Source organism: Quercus lobata, chromosome 2 (assembly GCF_001633185.2).
Source record: "Quercus lobata isolate SW786 chromosome 2, ValleyOak3.0 Primary Assembly, whole genome shotgun sequence".
Classification (NCBI taxonomy): Eukaryota; Viridiplantae; Streptophyta; class Magnoliopsida; order Fagales; family Fagaceae; genus Quercus; species Quercus lobata.
Genome location: NC_044905.1, coordinates 90,728,829 through 90,744,310, shown reverse-complemented (window position 1 = coordinate 90,744,310; position 15,482 = coordinate 90,728,829). Strand labels below are relative to the sequence as shown.

Genomic DNA, 15,482 nt, shown 5'->3' with positions numbered 1-15,482 from the left:
AGGGCAAGGATATGCTTAGTCTTGTTAGCCCTACCACACCTCGCTCTATTAGTGTTAAAGGCTTGGTTTGTATTACTAAATATTTAAATGCATAAATATTAAGACTCTTTTATTTTATGTGATATTGTCTTTGTTAAATAATTTGGATAATTCATTACTAAAAATTAGTTTGATTTAATATAATAAATTTAATTGTAATTTCAAGTATATTTATATTAATGAAATATATATATATATATTTTTAATAAAAAAATTGTAATAGGTGCAACAAGGGTGTGACAAATTAATATGAAATAGCCTTGCGAAGTTCTAAGGGATGGGAATGGGGCAAGGCAATTTGCACCATTGTGTGGGGCAAGGTGGGGATGGGATAAGATAGAACCATGCGAGGCAAGGGTGAAGACCCCATCCTTCGACCCCACCTTGCCCCATTACTATCCCTGTCAACAAGTGCCATAAGGAGACTAGTTTTAGATTAATAAATGCTCAATTATGAGCTGTAATGCATATTGTCAAACAATAGAACACACTTGGTAATGATTTATTGGCTTGTACGCATAAATTCATTATTATTATGTGTATTTTTTTCTTGGAAAATGCTAAAACAACAAATTATTTTATGAAAATTTTTACAAACAGTTGATGTGACGAATAATTATTGGTAAATGAAAAGATGATGTTAGTAGTGAATTCAAAAGAGAACTAATAAAAATTTGCCACAACAATAATTTGTAAAAATATTATAAAATAATATGTTATTGTAAAATTTTTTTTCCTTTTTAAATATACGTGGACAATATAACTTTATTTATTAAAAAATAAATAAAAATATTATTATTTTTTAAAAAATAAAAAATTATTTAATAAAACATTTAATGCACCTTAACTACTGCGTGTTTATGGCATTAGCTTACCTTAAAATAATAAGGAGTAATGCCAGAGATATAAATTTTTTTATAAAAATTTTTACAAATTGGTGATGTGACGCGTGATTATTAGTAAAAATGATGTTAATGGTGGGCTAGATGAAAACCAATATTTTTTTATTTTATAGAAAATTTTAACTTATGACATCCTCTCCTAATGATAATTTTTTATTATCAGATTAAGATATTCATCAGTTTTTGGTGTAGGTAAAGGTTAAACCCAAAAAAACTAATTAGAAGTTCAATTGCTTGTAAAAATGAAAAATAGGTTGTGACCTAGCATTAGCCAATATAATAAAATCAAATATATCATAAAAAGAAAAGAAAAAGAATGTAGCCATATTTTGTAGCCAGTGGCCCAGTGCTGTATGTATTGCGGTGACATACTCATCATTCTTCATATTGTCATTTTACGGAAATTCATAGGTAAGTGGCCTGCCTTCTCCTTTTATCTCTCTTCCGCTCTCTCTCTCTCTCTCTCTCTCTCTCAGTCAAAACGGAAGGCGACGAAGACCCAAATCTCTCTCTCTTCCTCTGTAGCATTGCCCAATAGGGAATTCCAAAGTCAACGAAATCCAATTCCTATATTAATTTGTATCAAAATTATTTTTGGGCTTTGTAGAGAAATGTCGTCGGAGATCGAGGTCGTTGAAGAGGTCGAGTCTCGTGACCAAGCATCATCTTCGGCTTCGGCTTTGGCCTTGGCCGCCGATTCGGGCGGCGGAGGTGTAGCCAATGGAGTTGGGGAAGATAGCTTGCGAAACGATGTGTACACGGCGGCCGCGTACGGGGATTTGGAGAAGCTGCAGAGATTGGTGGAGGAAGAGGGTTGCTCGGTTTCGGAGCCCGATTCACTCGGCTACTTCGCTCTTCAGTGGGCTGCCCTCAATAACCGCACTGCCGCTGCTCAGTATATTATCGAGGTTCCCCATTTCTCTCTCTCTCTCTCTCTTTTCTTTGCTTAATTTGTTTTGTTTCAATGGGTTTGAGCTTTGTTTTATTAAGTTGTTATCTTTTATGTATGATCTTTTGGGTGTTTGATGAATTTTCTGAATTGGGTTCTTTTTGTTTCAATGGGTTTGAGCTTTTCTTTATTAATTTGTTATCTTTTATGCATGTTCTTTTGGATGTTTTGATGAATTTTCTGAATTGGGTTCATTTTGCTTCACTTACTATGTCTCGATGCAGTGCTGTTTTTGGTAAATTTTATAAGATTGCTGTAAGACCAGCTATGATATATGGTACAGAATGTTGGGCTGTTAAGGAAAATTATATTCATAAAATGAGCTTAGCTGAAATGAGGAAGTTAATATACAAGGAAAGATAGGATTTTGAAGTATGAAATTCGTTTAAAGATAGGGGAGGCCCCTGTTGATGAAAAAGACGAGGGAGTACTGCTTGAGATGGTTTGGTTATGTTTAGAGGGAAGTGACTAATGTACTGATAAGAAAGCTTGAGTTGATTCAAGCTGAGGGAATGAAAAATGGTAGAGGAAGACTAAAAAAAAGGTTAGTTGAAGTAGTAAAAAATGAAATGTCAATTAAGAAGTAATAATGAATATGACTTCAGATAGAATAGAATGAAGGAAAAGAATACCTGTGGCCAACCTTGACTAATCTGTTGAGGATCCACCAACCTCAAAAGCAAATCTGGGACTAAGGTTTTGTTGCTATTGTTTTAATTTTTGTTTAGTGTGATTACTGAGGTCTTGTGTTGTGTGTCCTTTTGGTTATTTGATGGGTTTTATGAATTGGGTTTGCTTCACTTGCTACGTTGTTAAGCTTTGTTTATGTGGGTCTTTGTTGAATGGGGTTGTAGTTGATTAGTTTTGGTGTTTAGTTGAGCTCGCTTGGTGTATAATAGAAGTAACATGTTCATTGTTTTTGGTTCTTTGATGGATTATTGGATTGGTTTTTGGTTATTTTGGATGTTTAATTTTCAGCTGATGATAAATTGAGGAAATCAAGCAAAGAAATGGAAGCAGATTTGGGGTCAATGTTTTGTGTCTGTTGGTGGACAGAAAGTAAACTTAGCTCAGCTTTATATATTTAATTAAGTCTTGGAAAAAGAAAGCATTTGACTCTTCTAATTTGGATTTTCTTAATTGGCAGAATGGCGGAGATGTAAATGCAACAGATCAAACTGGGCAAACTGCATTACATTGGAGTGCAGTTCGGGGTGCAATCCAAGCTTCAGAGGTATTGCTCCAAGAGGGTGCACGGGTCAATGTTGCTGATATGAATGGCTATCAGGTTGGTCTTATCTTCTTTCTTTAGACATTAACTATTTTTGTTCTTTCCTAAATATTAATTTTTTTTTTTTTAAATATTTTATCCGGAATTCTGAAGTTAGAATTTCATTGTTTATTCCCAAAAAAAATTAGTCCTGGACCTCCTGCTAGAGGATATTATAGATGTAATGATGCATTGACATGGATCCATCATGGTCCAGTGCATGATAATTTATTGTTGCATGCATGTGTTCCACGAATATACGGGTATGGAAATAATTCAAGGCTTATATGTAAGCCAATCACTCATCAAATGGGCATTCTATTCTGTTTTCTAATAGTCTGTGTTATTTCTGGTACTGTCGTTTCGGCAGACGAATCTGATTTAACCCATGGACTTGAGCATTAGGATGCTGCTCTTGATTTTCAAACTTGTATCCTTTGGTAGATGCCTTGCTATCATTGGTAGGGATAATGTCTTGCATAGCATAGGTAAGAGGTAGATCCTGCTTATTTTTTAATTTCTTAAAAAATTTATCATGTGAACTTCTTTAGGACTGTGCTTAATTGTTGTGCTAAAAATAGCAAGTAGTTTATGATCCAATGTAGCACTTGTTTTACAATAACTTTAAGTCAGTGACATAGTTCCTTGTGTATTAGAGTCTTCAACAGAAAGCTTCAGAAATTGCCATTAGTAACTTCTCAGTATGAGAATTGGCGTTCTACTTATCTTTTCTCCAGAACCAAAAGGAGGAAGCTGTTTTTCTTGTCTTGGCAGTAGAAAATGCATTCTATATTGGGTTATTTATGCCACTCTGCTGGAAACGTCTATATTTGTCGAAAGCGGGCAGACCTTACCGAAATATCCCTCAAGCTGTGGCAGATAGAGTAGAGCAAATTCAGAGAAATTTTCTATGGGGGTTGTCGGAGGATGTTTTTAAATATCCTTTGATTGCTTGGGACAAGGTGTGTTGGCTGGTGGAGGTGGAGGTAGGTGGATTGGGGATCAGGAAGATTGGGTTATTTAACCAAGCTTTGTTTGGTATATGTTTATGGCAGTTCGGGAGGGAAGTGAATCGTTTATGGCGTTAGGTTATAGCATCCAAATATTGAGAAGCTAGAGGGGGCTGGTGTACTCAAGTTGGTAGAGGAACTCATGGATGTAGGATGTAGAAGAATATGTGCTGAAAGCTTTTTAAGAAATGTGGTGTATGAGGTGGGAAAGGGCCATCGTATTCAGTTCTGGCATGATCCTTGGTGAGGGCCTATTCCCCTAAAGGATCTCTATCCGGATCTGTTTTTGTGTTCTGTATCTAGAGAAGCTTGGATTTCTGATTTGATTTCTCCTGCATCAGATGGGAGAAGTACGAGTTAGAATATATGGCTTCCGTGCTTTTCAAGATTGGAAATTGGAGGGAGTTTTTACATTTTTTGAGCTCATTTATTCCAAACTACCTAGGGGTGAGGGTGATGATACCTTGAATTGGCGGTTGTCTTGGAAGGGTGTTTTTGAAGTGAGGTCTTATTAAATTTTTTTACTAAAGCCTCCTTCTGTTTCTTTCCCTTGGAGAGCATATGGTGCATAAAGGTACCCAAAAGGGTGTTTTTCTTTTTATGGACAGCGGTATGGGGAAATATCCTTACTATTGACAATCTTATTAAAAGGGGGCAGACCCTTGTTAATTGGTGTTGTCTGTGTCGATATGATGGAGAAATTGTGGACCATCTTTTGCTCCACTATAAGTTTGCTCATGCTTTATGGAGTGAGATTTTGTGTTTGTTTGGGGTTCGGTGGGTAATGCCAAAGAATGTAGCCTCTCTTCTATTTGCTTGGAGGAACTGGTTGGGGAAACATTGTTCAAGTATTTGGAATATGGTACCAGCATGTCTAATGTGGTTAATTTGGCAGGAACGTAATTCTCATATTTTTGAAGATGTGGAGAGAGACCTTTGGATCTGGTGAAGTTTCTATTAGTGGGACTTTGTTTGATTGGTCTCATGTTTGGGGTTTTACGCGTTGTAACTCTATTTCTGTTTTCCTTCAATCTGTTAGCTTTTCTTTCTGATTTGGCTGTGTTTGTTTCAAGTATAGTGCGTTCATCATCGTGAACATTTTGTACTTCTTTTTACTCAATAAAGTTTCTATTACCTATAAAAAAAAAGATACTGGAAGAATACTTTTTGTAGGAGAAATTCAGATCTATGGGTAAAATATGTGAAATATGGAATGAGCATAAAGTTTATTGTGTTGCAAATATAAGAAAAAGTAAAGAATATCATGTGCATTTAAAATTAATGTCCAAATCGTATGAAATTAAGTACTGAAAGATAAAGATTAGGTGACAAAATTGCATTACAGGAGCATTTGTGAGTCCCCCACTATCAAAGAATTATGCATCTAATATTGTTAATTTGTTCCTGTTAATGCATCCTTCCACCATTGGGAGCATTCTAATAAAGGATTTCACCATTGGGAGCATTACAGGAGCTCCTGTAATGCTCCCAATGGTTGAAGGATGGATTAACATGGTCATCTGTTTAAGTTTTTTATACTTTGAATTTCATTTTTTCGATTATTATTATTGTTGTTATTATTATTATCAGTTTGATATGTAACAAATCTTGGACAACTCCAATGACTCTTTGTGTAGTTTCTGTATTATTAGTTTGGATTATATTCTAGGTTCACAATTTAAATACCTTTTTCGTACAGAGGGGGTGGGGTTTGAACCCGGGAATCTCCCAATGGCATTGAGCCTCTAGGCTCTTGGGCACAATTTATATACTTTTAACTGGTATATACTTTGGCCCTCAAACATTTCTGGACTGTTTTAAATAAAAAAAGATCTCTTTTTACTTATCAAAAAAATAAACTCTGGACTGTGCATATTAATAGTTATCTTTATCTTTGACTTGAGTGCAGTCAACACATGTTGCAGCTCAATATGGTCAGACAGCTTTCCTCTATCACATTGTTTCCAAATGGAATGCTGACCCTGATGTTCCCGATAATGATGGAAGAAGTCCTTTACACTGGTACTTGAGAATTTTAACTGCATCATCTATTGATGTCGAAATGAAAATTTATTGATTGTCATGCTCTGCTTTTTTTTTTTTTTTTATCACACTGATGTAACAGTTCACTTAGTTTGCGAATGTCATTTCTAAATGTTAAAATGTCTCTCTATTTTGGTTTTTAACCATATTTAGAGGAGTAAAATTATACTTTTTCTCCTGTTTTTGACTTCTTTCAATATGTGTTTTCGAATTAATTTTCTTCCTCCTTTTTTTCTTCCTTGCATGAGTTTGCGCATGACAATTGATCATTTTCAATGGAAAGCTGCTTTATATTATCATAAGTGATTTTACATGATACATCACACATGTTCTACCTTCCATGCATCCCATTAAATTATTTTTTGTTTTTCTACTCTCTATGAAATATTTTTTCTAATATTGTTAATTTGTTCACTGGTGATGTACTGTGATGCTACTAAACATTGCATGGTAGTACAGTGGATAAGTTTGCTTTATGGTACTTTCACCATAATTTGTAGTCCACGCTTAATCATATTATATATTTCCCATGGCAGAAGATTTTTTGTATTTTCTTGCTCAGTTTGAGATGGAGGAATTTATTATTTATTTTCTGTCTGAACTTTAGGGCTGCTTATAAAGGTTTTGCAGACTCTATACGTCTTCTTTTGTTCCTGGATGCATATAGGGGTCGCCAGGATAAAGAGGGTAAGTTCTCATGCTAAGTTCTAAAGTTTTAACACTAGACTGTTTTACTTTGTCAAATAGATAAAGGAGCAATATATACTTTTACAAATCAATCGTTATACCTATTACCTTGTTTTCTCTTGGTAATTTTAGGTTGCACTCCTCTCCATTGGGCTGCTATCAGAGGTAACTTAGAGGCATGCACAGTGTTAGTACAGGCTGGCAAGAAGGAAGACTTGATAGTGACTGATAACACTGGACTTACGCCAGCACAGCTCGCTTCTGATAAGAATCACAGACAAGTTGCCTTTTTCCTTGTAGGTGATTCATAACCAAAACACTTTAAATTTGGTTAGTAATGTTACTTTGACAGATAATTTTTTTCCCTATACCTTTCTTACATGACTCCGGGTGTTCGTTGTCAACTCATTTTAATGATGAGAATACTTTGTGGCGGAATAAAGGTTGTTTTGGGACCTGAACTTGCATTCAAGTTTCCCAGACAGCTAAACTTCCTTGAGAATTTTCAGCAAGAATTCTACACCTCAGTGCATGAACAAGTGTTTTTTGAGCAATGAAATTCTGTATGCTCCTTGTTTCTACTGTCTGTCTATCCCAGTGTTTTCAAATGTGTATGGGTGTCTCTCTGTATCACATTGATCCTATAAACACTTTAGAACTTGGCCTTAATGTGATACACTCCCTGGCCTGGGTATCTTGGGGAAGTTTTTCATCTCCTGGAAACTTGGGCCTGAATGCTTCTATTGACAATTGAACATCCGGGGTATTTCTATATTTATATCAATATCAGATATTCAGATTCTATGCGAAGACATTATTATTATTTTTCTTTGTTACTGTTGCAGACCATGGATTTCTGGCTTTTCTTACTTTGGAATTATTCAAAGAGCTCTAGATATGGATTTGTGAAACACTTAAAACAAACATTTTTATGAACCTTTGTGTATTCAAAGATCTGATTTCCTTGTCAGACTCTACTGCCTTCTTTCTTTTTTGATATTGACACCACCACCTTCTTTCTGCCCTTGATGGGTTGATGTAGGTAATTCTGAATGCATATCTTTGAAGTCTCTAACTTGACACTGACAATTACTGACAGAGACTTTTACTTGATTCACAATACTAGCTTTTGAGGTAGCTTGACTTGGTCTTTTAACTTTTTACCTGTATAATTGTCCTCTTATAAAGGCTTTCCTTTCCAAGTTGGGAATTTTTGAAAATGAATGTTGGATTATGCTTATGAGATTTGCTGAAATATACTACATGTTTTATGCTCTGATTTAAAAAGAAAAAGAAAAAAAAAAAGAAACAGCAGCTTTATGGTTGATGTATCTTATTTTGTAGGGAAATGCTAGAAGGCTCCTTGACAAACGTTTTGATGGGAATAGCCGCCTTGGAAAAATTTCAAAATTAGGACTTGCCCCTGTACTTTGGTGTTTAATAATTCTGCTACTGGTGACTTATACTCAATCTGTCATCATTGGTATTTACCCTGAGCCTGTGTGAAAAAAATTAGAACTATTTGTTTCATGTCATGATTATGCTAACCGTGCTTTGTTTTTTCACATTGGCTGCAGCATCAAATTTTCCAAAATTGACCGCTGGCTCGGGTCTCTTTGCATGGTTAGGTGTTTTCTTGGCATCTGCGGGACTAGTTATGTTTTATAGGTGTAGCAGGTATGTTAGTGCTAGAAACTGAATGAGCTGAATCTGTACTGGCTATGTCAAGTTATATCAGTGATTGATGCTGGTCTCCTTTTATTCCCCCCATTTTCACTTGAAATCTTTAAGTTCCTAATGTTAGTCATGCTTAGTTTTCAAACATGGTGGCCCTCTCTCTCTCTCTCAATTTTTTTGGGGTGAGTTATCGTTCTTTCTTTGAGTCAATTGTTTTTTTTTTTTTGGCCCAACAAACTTTGCATTTAATTGTCTATTGTCCTTCACTTTGCTGAGTGTATTAATTGAAGTGAGATTGGTGTGGTCAGCTGTCTGACATCATAATCTTTCTTTTCAGTAATGATTTGATGTTTATAATTGACCCAAGATAATGAATTTTCTCAGCATTAACTCTAGAGTATGGCTACCCTTTCATTAATAATCACCCAATTTTCATTTTAATAAGAATAATCACACTGAATGTTCATGTCTATGCATGTTATGAAAATTGACCATGTACTAACATGCACCTGCACATCTGCATATAACCTATGGTGATGTGCTGCTAGAATGAGTAATTCACATATCTGCAAGTAGTTTAGACATGGGAAAGGAGCATGGTTTATGTTATTTAATTTTTGGTTGATCTCTCTATTTCCTTTGCAGAAAGGATCCTGGTTTCATTAGAATGAATGTGCATGATCCACAAAACATGAAAGATGATGTGAGTATTATTCTTTTTTCATTCAGCCTCCTTTAGTTCTTATATCTCTTACTGATTAGACTGCATATTGTTCTTTTTTTTCACTCACCATCTTTCGGTTGTAAATCTCACTGATTGAGTAACATTTATATCATTGTTTCAGAGTCTCTTTATATTCTTTCAGCATTTTTTATTTATTTTTTTAAACTGTATTTAGAATTTGAGTTTGAATATGGTTTTCAATTTCAACTGATTGTGGATACTTTTATTTTCTTACTCTTGTTAGGAACCATTGTTGAAGATAGAGATAAATAATCCTGCTTTGCTAGCTGGGAATTGGTCTCAGCTCTGTGCAACATGCAAGGTGCAGTCTCCTGCTGACATTCATAGCCAGTGTAACTTATTGTTTACTTTGAATATATCCTAACAAGATGTCCCTTTTCACTGTCATTAGATTGTCAGGCCTCTCCGTGCAAAGCATTGTTCCACTTGCGATCGTTGTGTTGAACAATTTGATCATCATTGCCCTTGGGTATCCAATTGTATTGGCAAGGTGGTTTGACACTGATGAGTTATTTAATTTCATGTTTGTATTCTTACGTTACTTATCAAATTTTTTTTTTCATGTTTATCCTTCCATTTTCCAGTTAAAATTTGTAATTTATTATGGACACACTAGTATTTTTGGTGTTAATATTAGGCAGAGTTATCATAAACAGCCTTTTCTCCTTTCCTAGGCTGTTCTGAAATATGTTTAATCACAGATAATATCATAATTAAAGAATTTGACATAATCTTAATATTGTGCTTTTGGTTGTAACAATTCTTTTCCACTTTGTGTACATGTAGTTCTCCGTATTGATCAATTTTAGTCTGATTTATCATTTATCAATTTCTGTTTCCAGAAAAACAAGTGGGATTTCTTTGCATTCCTTGTTCTAGAAGTTTTGGCAATGTTGATCACTGGTGCAGTTACTCTTACAAGTATGTGTATAAGTTAGTTGTCTTCAACTTATCGTTCAAGTTACTTTTTCTGGGTTCTTTGGTGGCCTAGTCTGCTGAAAGAAAATAATTTGATGCTCGCAGGACTTTTAACCGATCCACTTGCACCACCTTCTTTTTGGAAGTGGATCAACTATGCTGGTAATCATCATGTTGGTGCTCTATCATTTCTGATTATGGATATTTTTCTCTTCTTTGGCGTGGCAGTTTTAACACTAGTACAAGCTTCTCAGGTACGTCTATGGGATCTGCTTTACTTTCAATACATTTGCAATGCTGGGACTCTGGTGCTGTTTTACTATTGATTTTAGCTCATTGCCAACCAAAAAAACTATTGGCTTTTATTATAATTGAATTCATAATCCTAAGCTGCATCTCTATTCTGCTCAAGGTGTGATGCACTTTTATGTCACATTTTCATTAGGTCTAATAAGACAATTGGCATTAGCTGTGCAACTTTCAGCCTTTATTTTATGATTATTCTACTTTTTTGGAGTGTCTGGCCTGTCTAGGATGACTTTTCTGATCTTGTCATCAGGGATCTTCCTGCTGCTGCAGGACGATTGACTGGATATTGTCCTGCATTTAACCTTTGTATTAGTGACTTTTTCATTGTTCCTTATTTTTTTTTTAAATAGAAAGGGGCTATTATTAATATATAGGGGTGATTACAGTAAACCCCCTTGTGATTTGACCCGAATTCACATTGCCTACTTGTGGTTTGAAAAGTGTTACTTTGCCCACTTGAGGTTTGCTCTGTTTGTTCCCTTAATCCATCTCTGTTAAAAACAGGGGTGAATATGTATTTTTGCTCACCATTTATGTCTCTCTCCTCCCTAAAAAAAACAAAAACAAAAACAAAAACAAGATAAAACAAAATAAAAAAGTGAGGGTTTTGTAAAAAAGAGCTCAATTGCTCATCGATGTTATCATTAGCCTGGATGGGTAGAATAATTAATGCATTATGTCATATTCATACTTGTCATATTCATACTTCTCCTAAAGAAAATAGAATAACATAAAGTCAATATTATATAAAAAGAAGGGGTGAGGAGGGATTCCTTTAACTTGAGTAGCAGCAGTTTCATGGAAACTAAATTTGTGAAAAATATTTTTAAATTCTTCATCCATTCCATCATCAAGCTTAGCAGGCTTTGGGACATACTCCAATTCAACTTACGGTAAAGTCTACGAATTTCCAAAATATAAGAGAAATAAACATGTTCAGGACCATGTACCAGAACTTCTTGATTTATAATTCATCAAAAAAAGAGAATATGGGTATTATAAGATCTTAATACTCTCTTTTCAAGCTAATGCAAAACCAGCTTAAATTGAAGACGAAATTCATCTATCTTATTCAGTTAGTCTTCTTCTCTGGTAATGTGAAAACTTAACTTTCTTCTCTGTCTCCTCTTTTTTCTTCTTTGTACTTTGTGTCTCCTCTGTGCAGCTTTTATTGCACACACAGTGGCTTTATCAATACAGACTTTTCTTTTTTATCCCCAAAAAAAAAAAAGGGATGGGCAACTATTATATTCCACACTGCATGTTTGCTCTCCTTCCCCCTCTTCGCTAAGCCATCAGCATATCCGTTGGCCTCACGGTGCCAATACACCATGGGTTGTTAGCCAATTAATAACAAGTTTTGAATCTACTTCTAATATGAGATGCATATACACTAGTTGCCATGCTAAGTTTAAACCATATCTAACAGCCCATAATTCAGCAATATCATTTGTAGTAGTGCCAATATGCAACTAAAACCCATTAACACAATGGCCATACCTAACTCTAATGACACCCCCTCCCACTGCCTTACCTTGATTGCCTACCATGCTGCCATCTTTATTTAAGGTAATAAAGTGTCAGTCTGTGGTGTCCAAGCAAGTATTTGTATTTTCCTGGGGAAGGATTTGCTTTACGGGCTGGGCAAGGTACTAGTACTCTAATGCTAGGTGTAGGTTTCTATATTTTATTTGATGAATTAAACAATTAGTGGATTTAAAACTCGTAGCATTCCTAGATAACCATAACTGCCATAGTCCAAATGCAAACATAATGTTCCAAGGTATATGATGGTCGGGAACCAGAGTTTGTTATCTAAATTTTGATGCAACCAACATGGCAAAGAAAGTTGGAAGAAATCCAATCGTAAGTTTCCTAGGAATGCTATCCAAAACTCTCTTGCCCAGTGGCAGTCTCGAAGAACATGTATGGTGGATTCAGGTTGAATACAATGGGGACAGTCTTGGGAAATTCCATTCTGTATATGGGCTAGATATTTTCATGTAGGTAGTCGATCATGGGCGCATTTCCTGATAAAGAAGTGGATTTTATTATAACATGGGGCTTTCCAGATCCAACCCCCTGATCTTTGTCAAAGGTAATAGCCTCACAGTGGTATAAGTGTCTGGACGCCTCTTTGACCGAACACTGCCTGGTATCACTAGGCCGTGCTAGATGGTCTGGCATTATCTGATATTGAGCTATGGGTGTGCTTCTATGAGTCTCCTGAATTGGAGTAGGAAGTTGTCCAGTAAGTAAATCTCAATTCCAGTCTGTATCAGATTGAACTAATGCTACCGTTCTTTGTTATTCTTCCAAGGAGATCGGGCCTTTTATCCTTGCCTCAAAAGGGGATCACCAGACAACTAATTGTCCCACCAGAAGCTGATCTGGTTCCCATTACCTAGTTGCCTTTGCATACCCTTAATCAGATGGGTGACACCAAAATGCCTTCAAGATGTGAAGTGTACATTTTGGAAGTGGTGTGGGAAATATTTTGATTAAAAAAAAAATCATTTTTCTTTCAAGTCATTCATGGTTTTTTAGTTTGGGAAAGGTTTTGTATGCAGCAAATTCCTGTATACAGGGATATGTGGCAGCAAAAAGAAAGAGACGTGTTCAAGGGTCATGTGCAATGCACATGACCACTACATGACCAAGTGGACCTTATACACTTGTTCCTTTCTTTTTGCTACCACATACACCCTTGTAATACAAGTATGCAGTAAAACCTTTCCCTTTTAGTTTCCCTACTAGTGTCTATATTACCAATTCTTTGATTAGCTCTTTTATTTAGGATTTGCCGTTGGTGGTTTTGTTTTACGTGGCATGTAATTTTTTTTTTTTTTTTTTTTTTTTTTTAGTTTTGTTAGAATTATGTGGTTAAATATTTAAATTTACAATCTCCTAATAGCTCAAGCATAAGTTTTTGAGAGAATCAGTAATTTAACATGATATCAGAGCTGGAGGTTCTAAGTTCAATCCTGGTCTCCTCCACACTACCTCCCATTAAAAATCCCACATGTTGGGCATCACCTATTAAAAGAGAATTTGAGCCCACACTTGAGAGAGAGTGTTAGAATTATGTGGTTAAATGATTAAACCATCTCCTAATAGCTTAAGCTTTTGGGAGAATAGGTAATTTAACAAGTTTTGTATGGAGATTTCAGGGTTCTTGGGAATGCTTTGTGGGTTCACCCGCTGGATTCTCAGGGCGGAGAAGTCATTTTTTATGATTTTTGTTTAAAGAAATTCCTAATAGGCTTATGCCCAAAAACAAAGCTCCTAAAGAATCTTATTAAAAAAAAAAAAGCTATGGATAAAAGCACAAGGGAGATTAAGGGTTCTAGGGAATGGTTGTGGGTTTACACTCTGGATTTTCAGGTGGATAAGTCATTGTTTGTAATCTTCTGCCTAAAAAAGCTCCTAAATGAAGCAAAAAGAGAGAGAGAAGAGAGAGAGGGAGGGATGGAGAAATTCAGCGACACTCTTTGTCATTGCTAATTATGTGGTTTCTTTTGTGGGTTGAAGCAGTGATAATATTTTGTCATGATATACCAAAAAGAAGCACACACACACACACACGAGAGAGATCTTAATGTCTGATAACAGATATAAATTTGGAAGTAGAACATGGTGTAATGATATAAATTTACTATTGAGTTTGATGCCCCTTTTCTCTTTCTTCCATTTTGCAATCTTTCAGTTCTAATAGTTAGCTTCCATCTATATGATATTTTCAACAATTTCTCTATCCTGTTACTAGTATTGAATCCTTTCTTATCTTGCCACAGATATCACGCAACATCACAACAAATGAAATGGCAAATGCAATGCGCTACAGCTACCTAAGGGGTCCAGGCGGTCGGTTCAGAAACCCCTATGATCATGGGATGAAGAAGAACTGTTCTGATTTCTTGATTAATGGCTACAACGAAGATGTGGAGTATATTGAAGAATCAGCTCATTCTGAGGAGATTGGAATGGTGCATATGACAAGGAATTCAAACTTACAAAATGGGGATGCCCAATCTCATCAAACTAATGGCAATGGCCATGCTGTCATCAATGTAAATTCTAATAGCACCAATACCCATCACGGGCATGTTCATTCTTCCCATTGCAGCCATAATAACCATGGAAAATCTAAGACTGACAGCATCCCGTTGGGCTTGGGTCTTGGTCTTGGAAGGAACACCGCACGCTCAGTTGTAGCCTCCTGATGTTAATATGTTGTCTGGTTGTAGCTGAAGTTGTGTTTGTATTATAAGGATGTACCTGATTTTTGATCCAACATTCATTTTGAAAAAAAAAAATAATATTGCTCTTTTCTCCCCTTGCAAAAAGCTCAATTCTTGTAGGTTTGTTTTAATGATTTAACCATAAAAGATTTTAAAAGCTGTATGTCAATTTAGCTCACTGGCCTTGTGTTGTGAAGGCATGTGGGTATGATGGGTTCCAATACTTGATGATTTTTGGTGCCTGAAGAAATATTGGCTGTTAAACGATGGAAATCTCTCTTTCCCTAGTTGTCTTTTGTAGTTACAACTTACAATATCATTTTTGTGATGATGAAATACATATTCATTTTTCTGATAACTCTCTGGCTGTGTGAGCCTAAGGAGAATGTCAATATCTTCCATTGCACCTGAAGGGGGAGGTAGGAGTTGGAATGTATTATTCCATTGTGCTTTTCATGACTGAGAATTGGAGTGTATACTTTTCGAGCATATTTGCTCCAAAATGCCCAGGAGAGTGGGTGATGATATTCTGAATTGGCAGTTGACTCGGAAGGGTGTTTTTGATGTGTGCTCTTTTTATAATTCTCTTTTGGATGCTCCTTCTGTTTCTTTTCCTTGGAAGAGCGTTTGGTGGTAAAAGGTATCTAAAGAGTGTCTTTCTTTTTATGGATAAGCAACTAGGGGTGAGATTC

At 35.7% G+C, this 15,482-nt stretch overlaps 1 protein-coding gene across 1 annotated transcript; it reads left to right on the top strand.

The window, feature by feature from the left end:
- Nucleotides 1–1,269: 1,269 nt before the first annotated feature.
- On the top strand, nt 1,270–15,040 carry LOC115977145 (protein S-acyltransferase 24). Its single transcript, XM_031098825.1, has 14 exons — nt 1,270–1,352; nt 1,549–1,849; nt 3,038–3,178; nt 6,080–6,192; nt 6,821–6,900; nt 7,033–7,196; nt 8,245–8,383; nt 8,478–8,577; nt 9,223–9,280; nt 9,546–9,623; nt 9,714–9,812; nt 10,165–10,243; nt 10,346–10,494; nt 14,344–15,040. Exons 2-14 carry the CDS (start codon nt 1,553–1,555, stop codon nt 14,770–14,772), a joined length of 1,926 nt encoding a protein of 641 aa, XP_030954685.1. The 5' UTR covers nt 1,270–1,352; nt 1,549–1,552; the 3' UTR covers nt 14,773–15,040.
- Nucleotides 15,041–15,482: the final 442 nt, after the last annotated feature.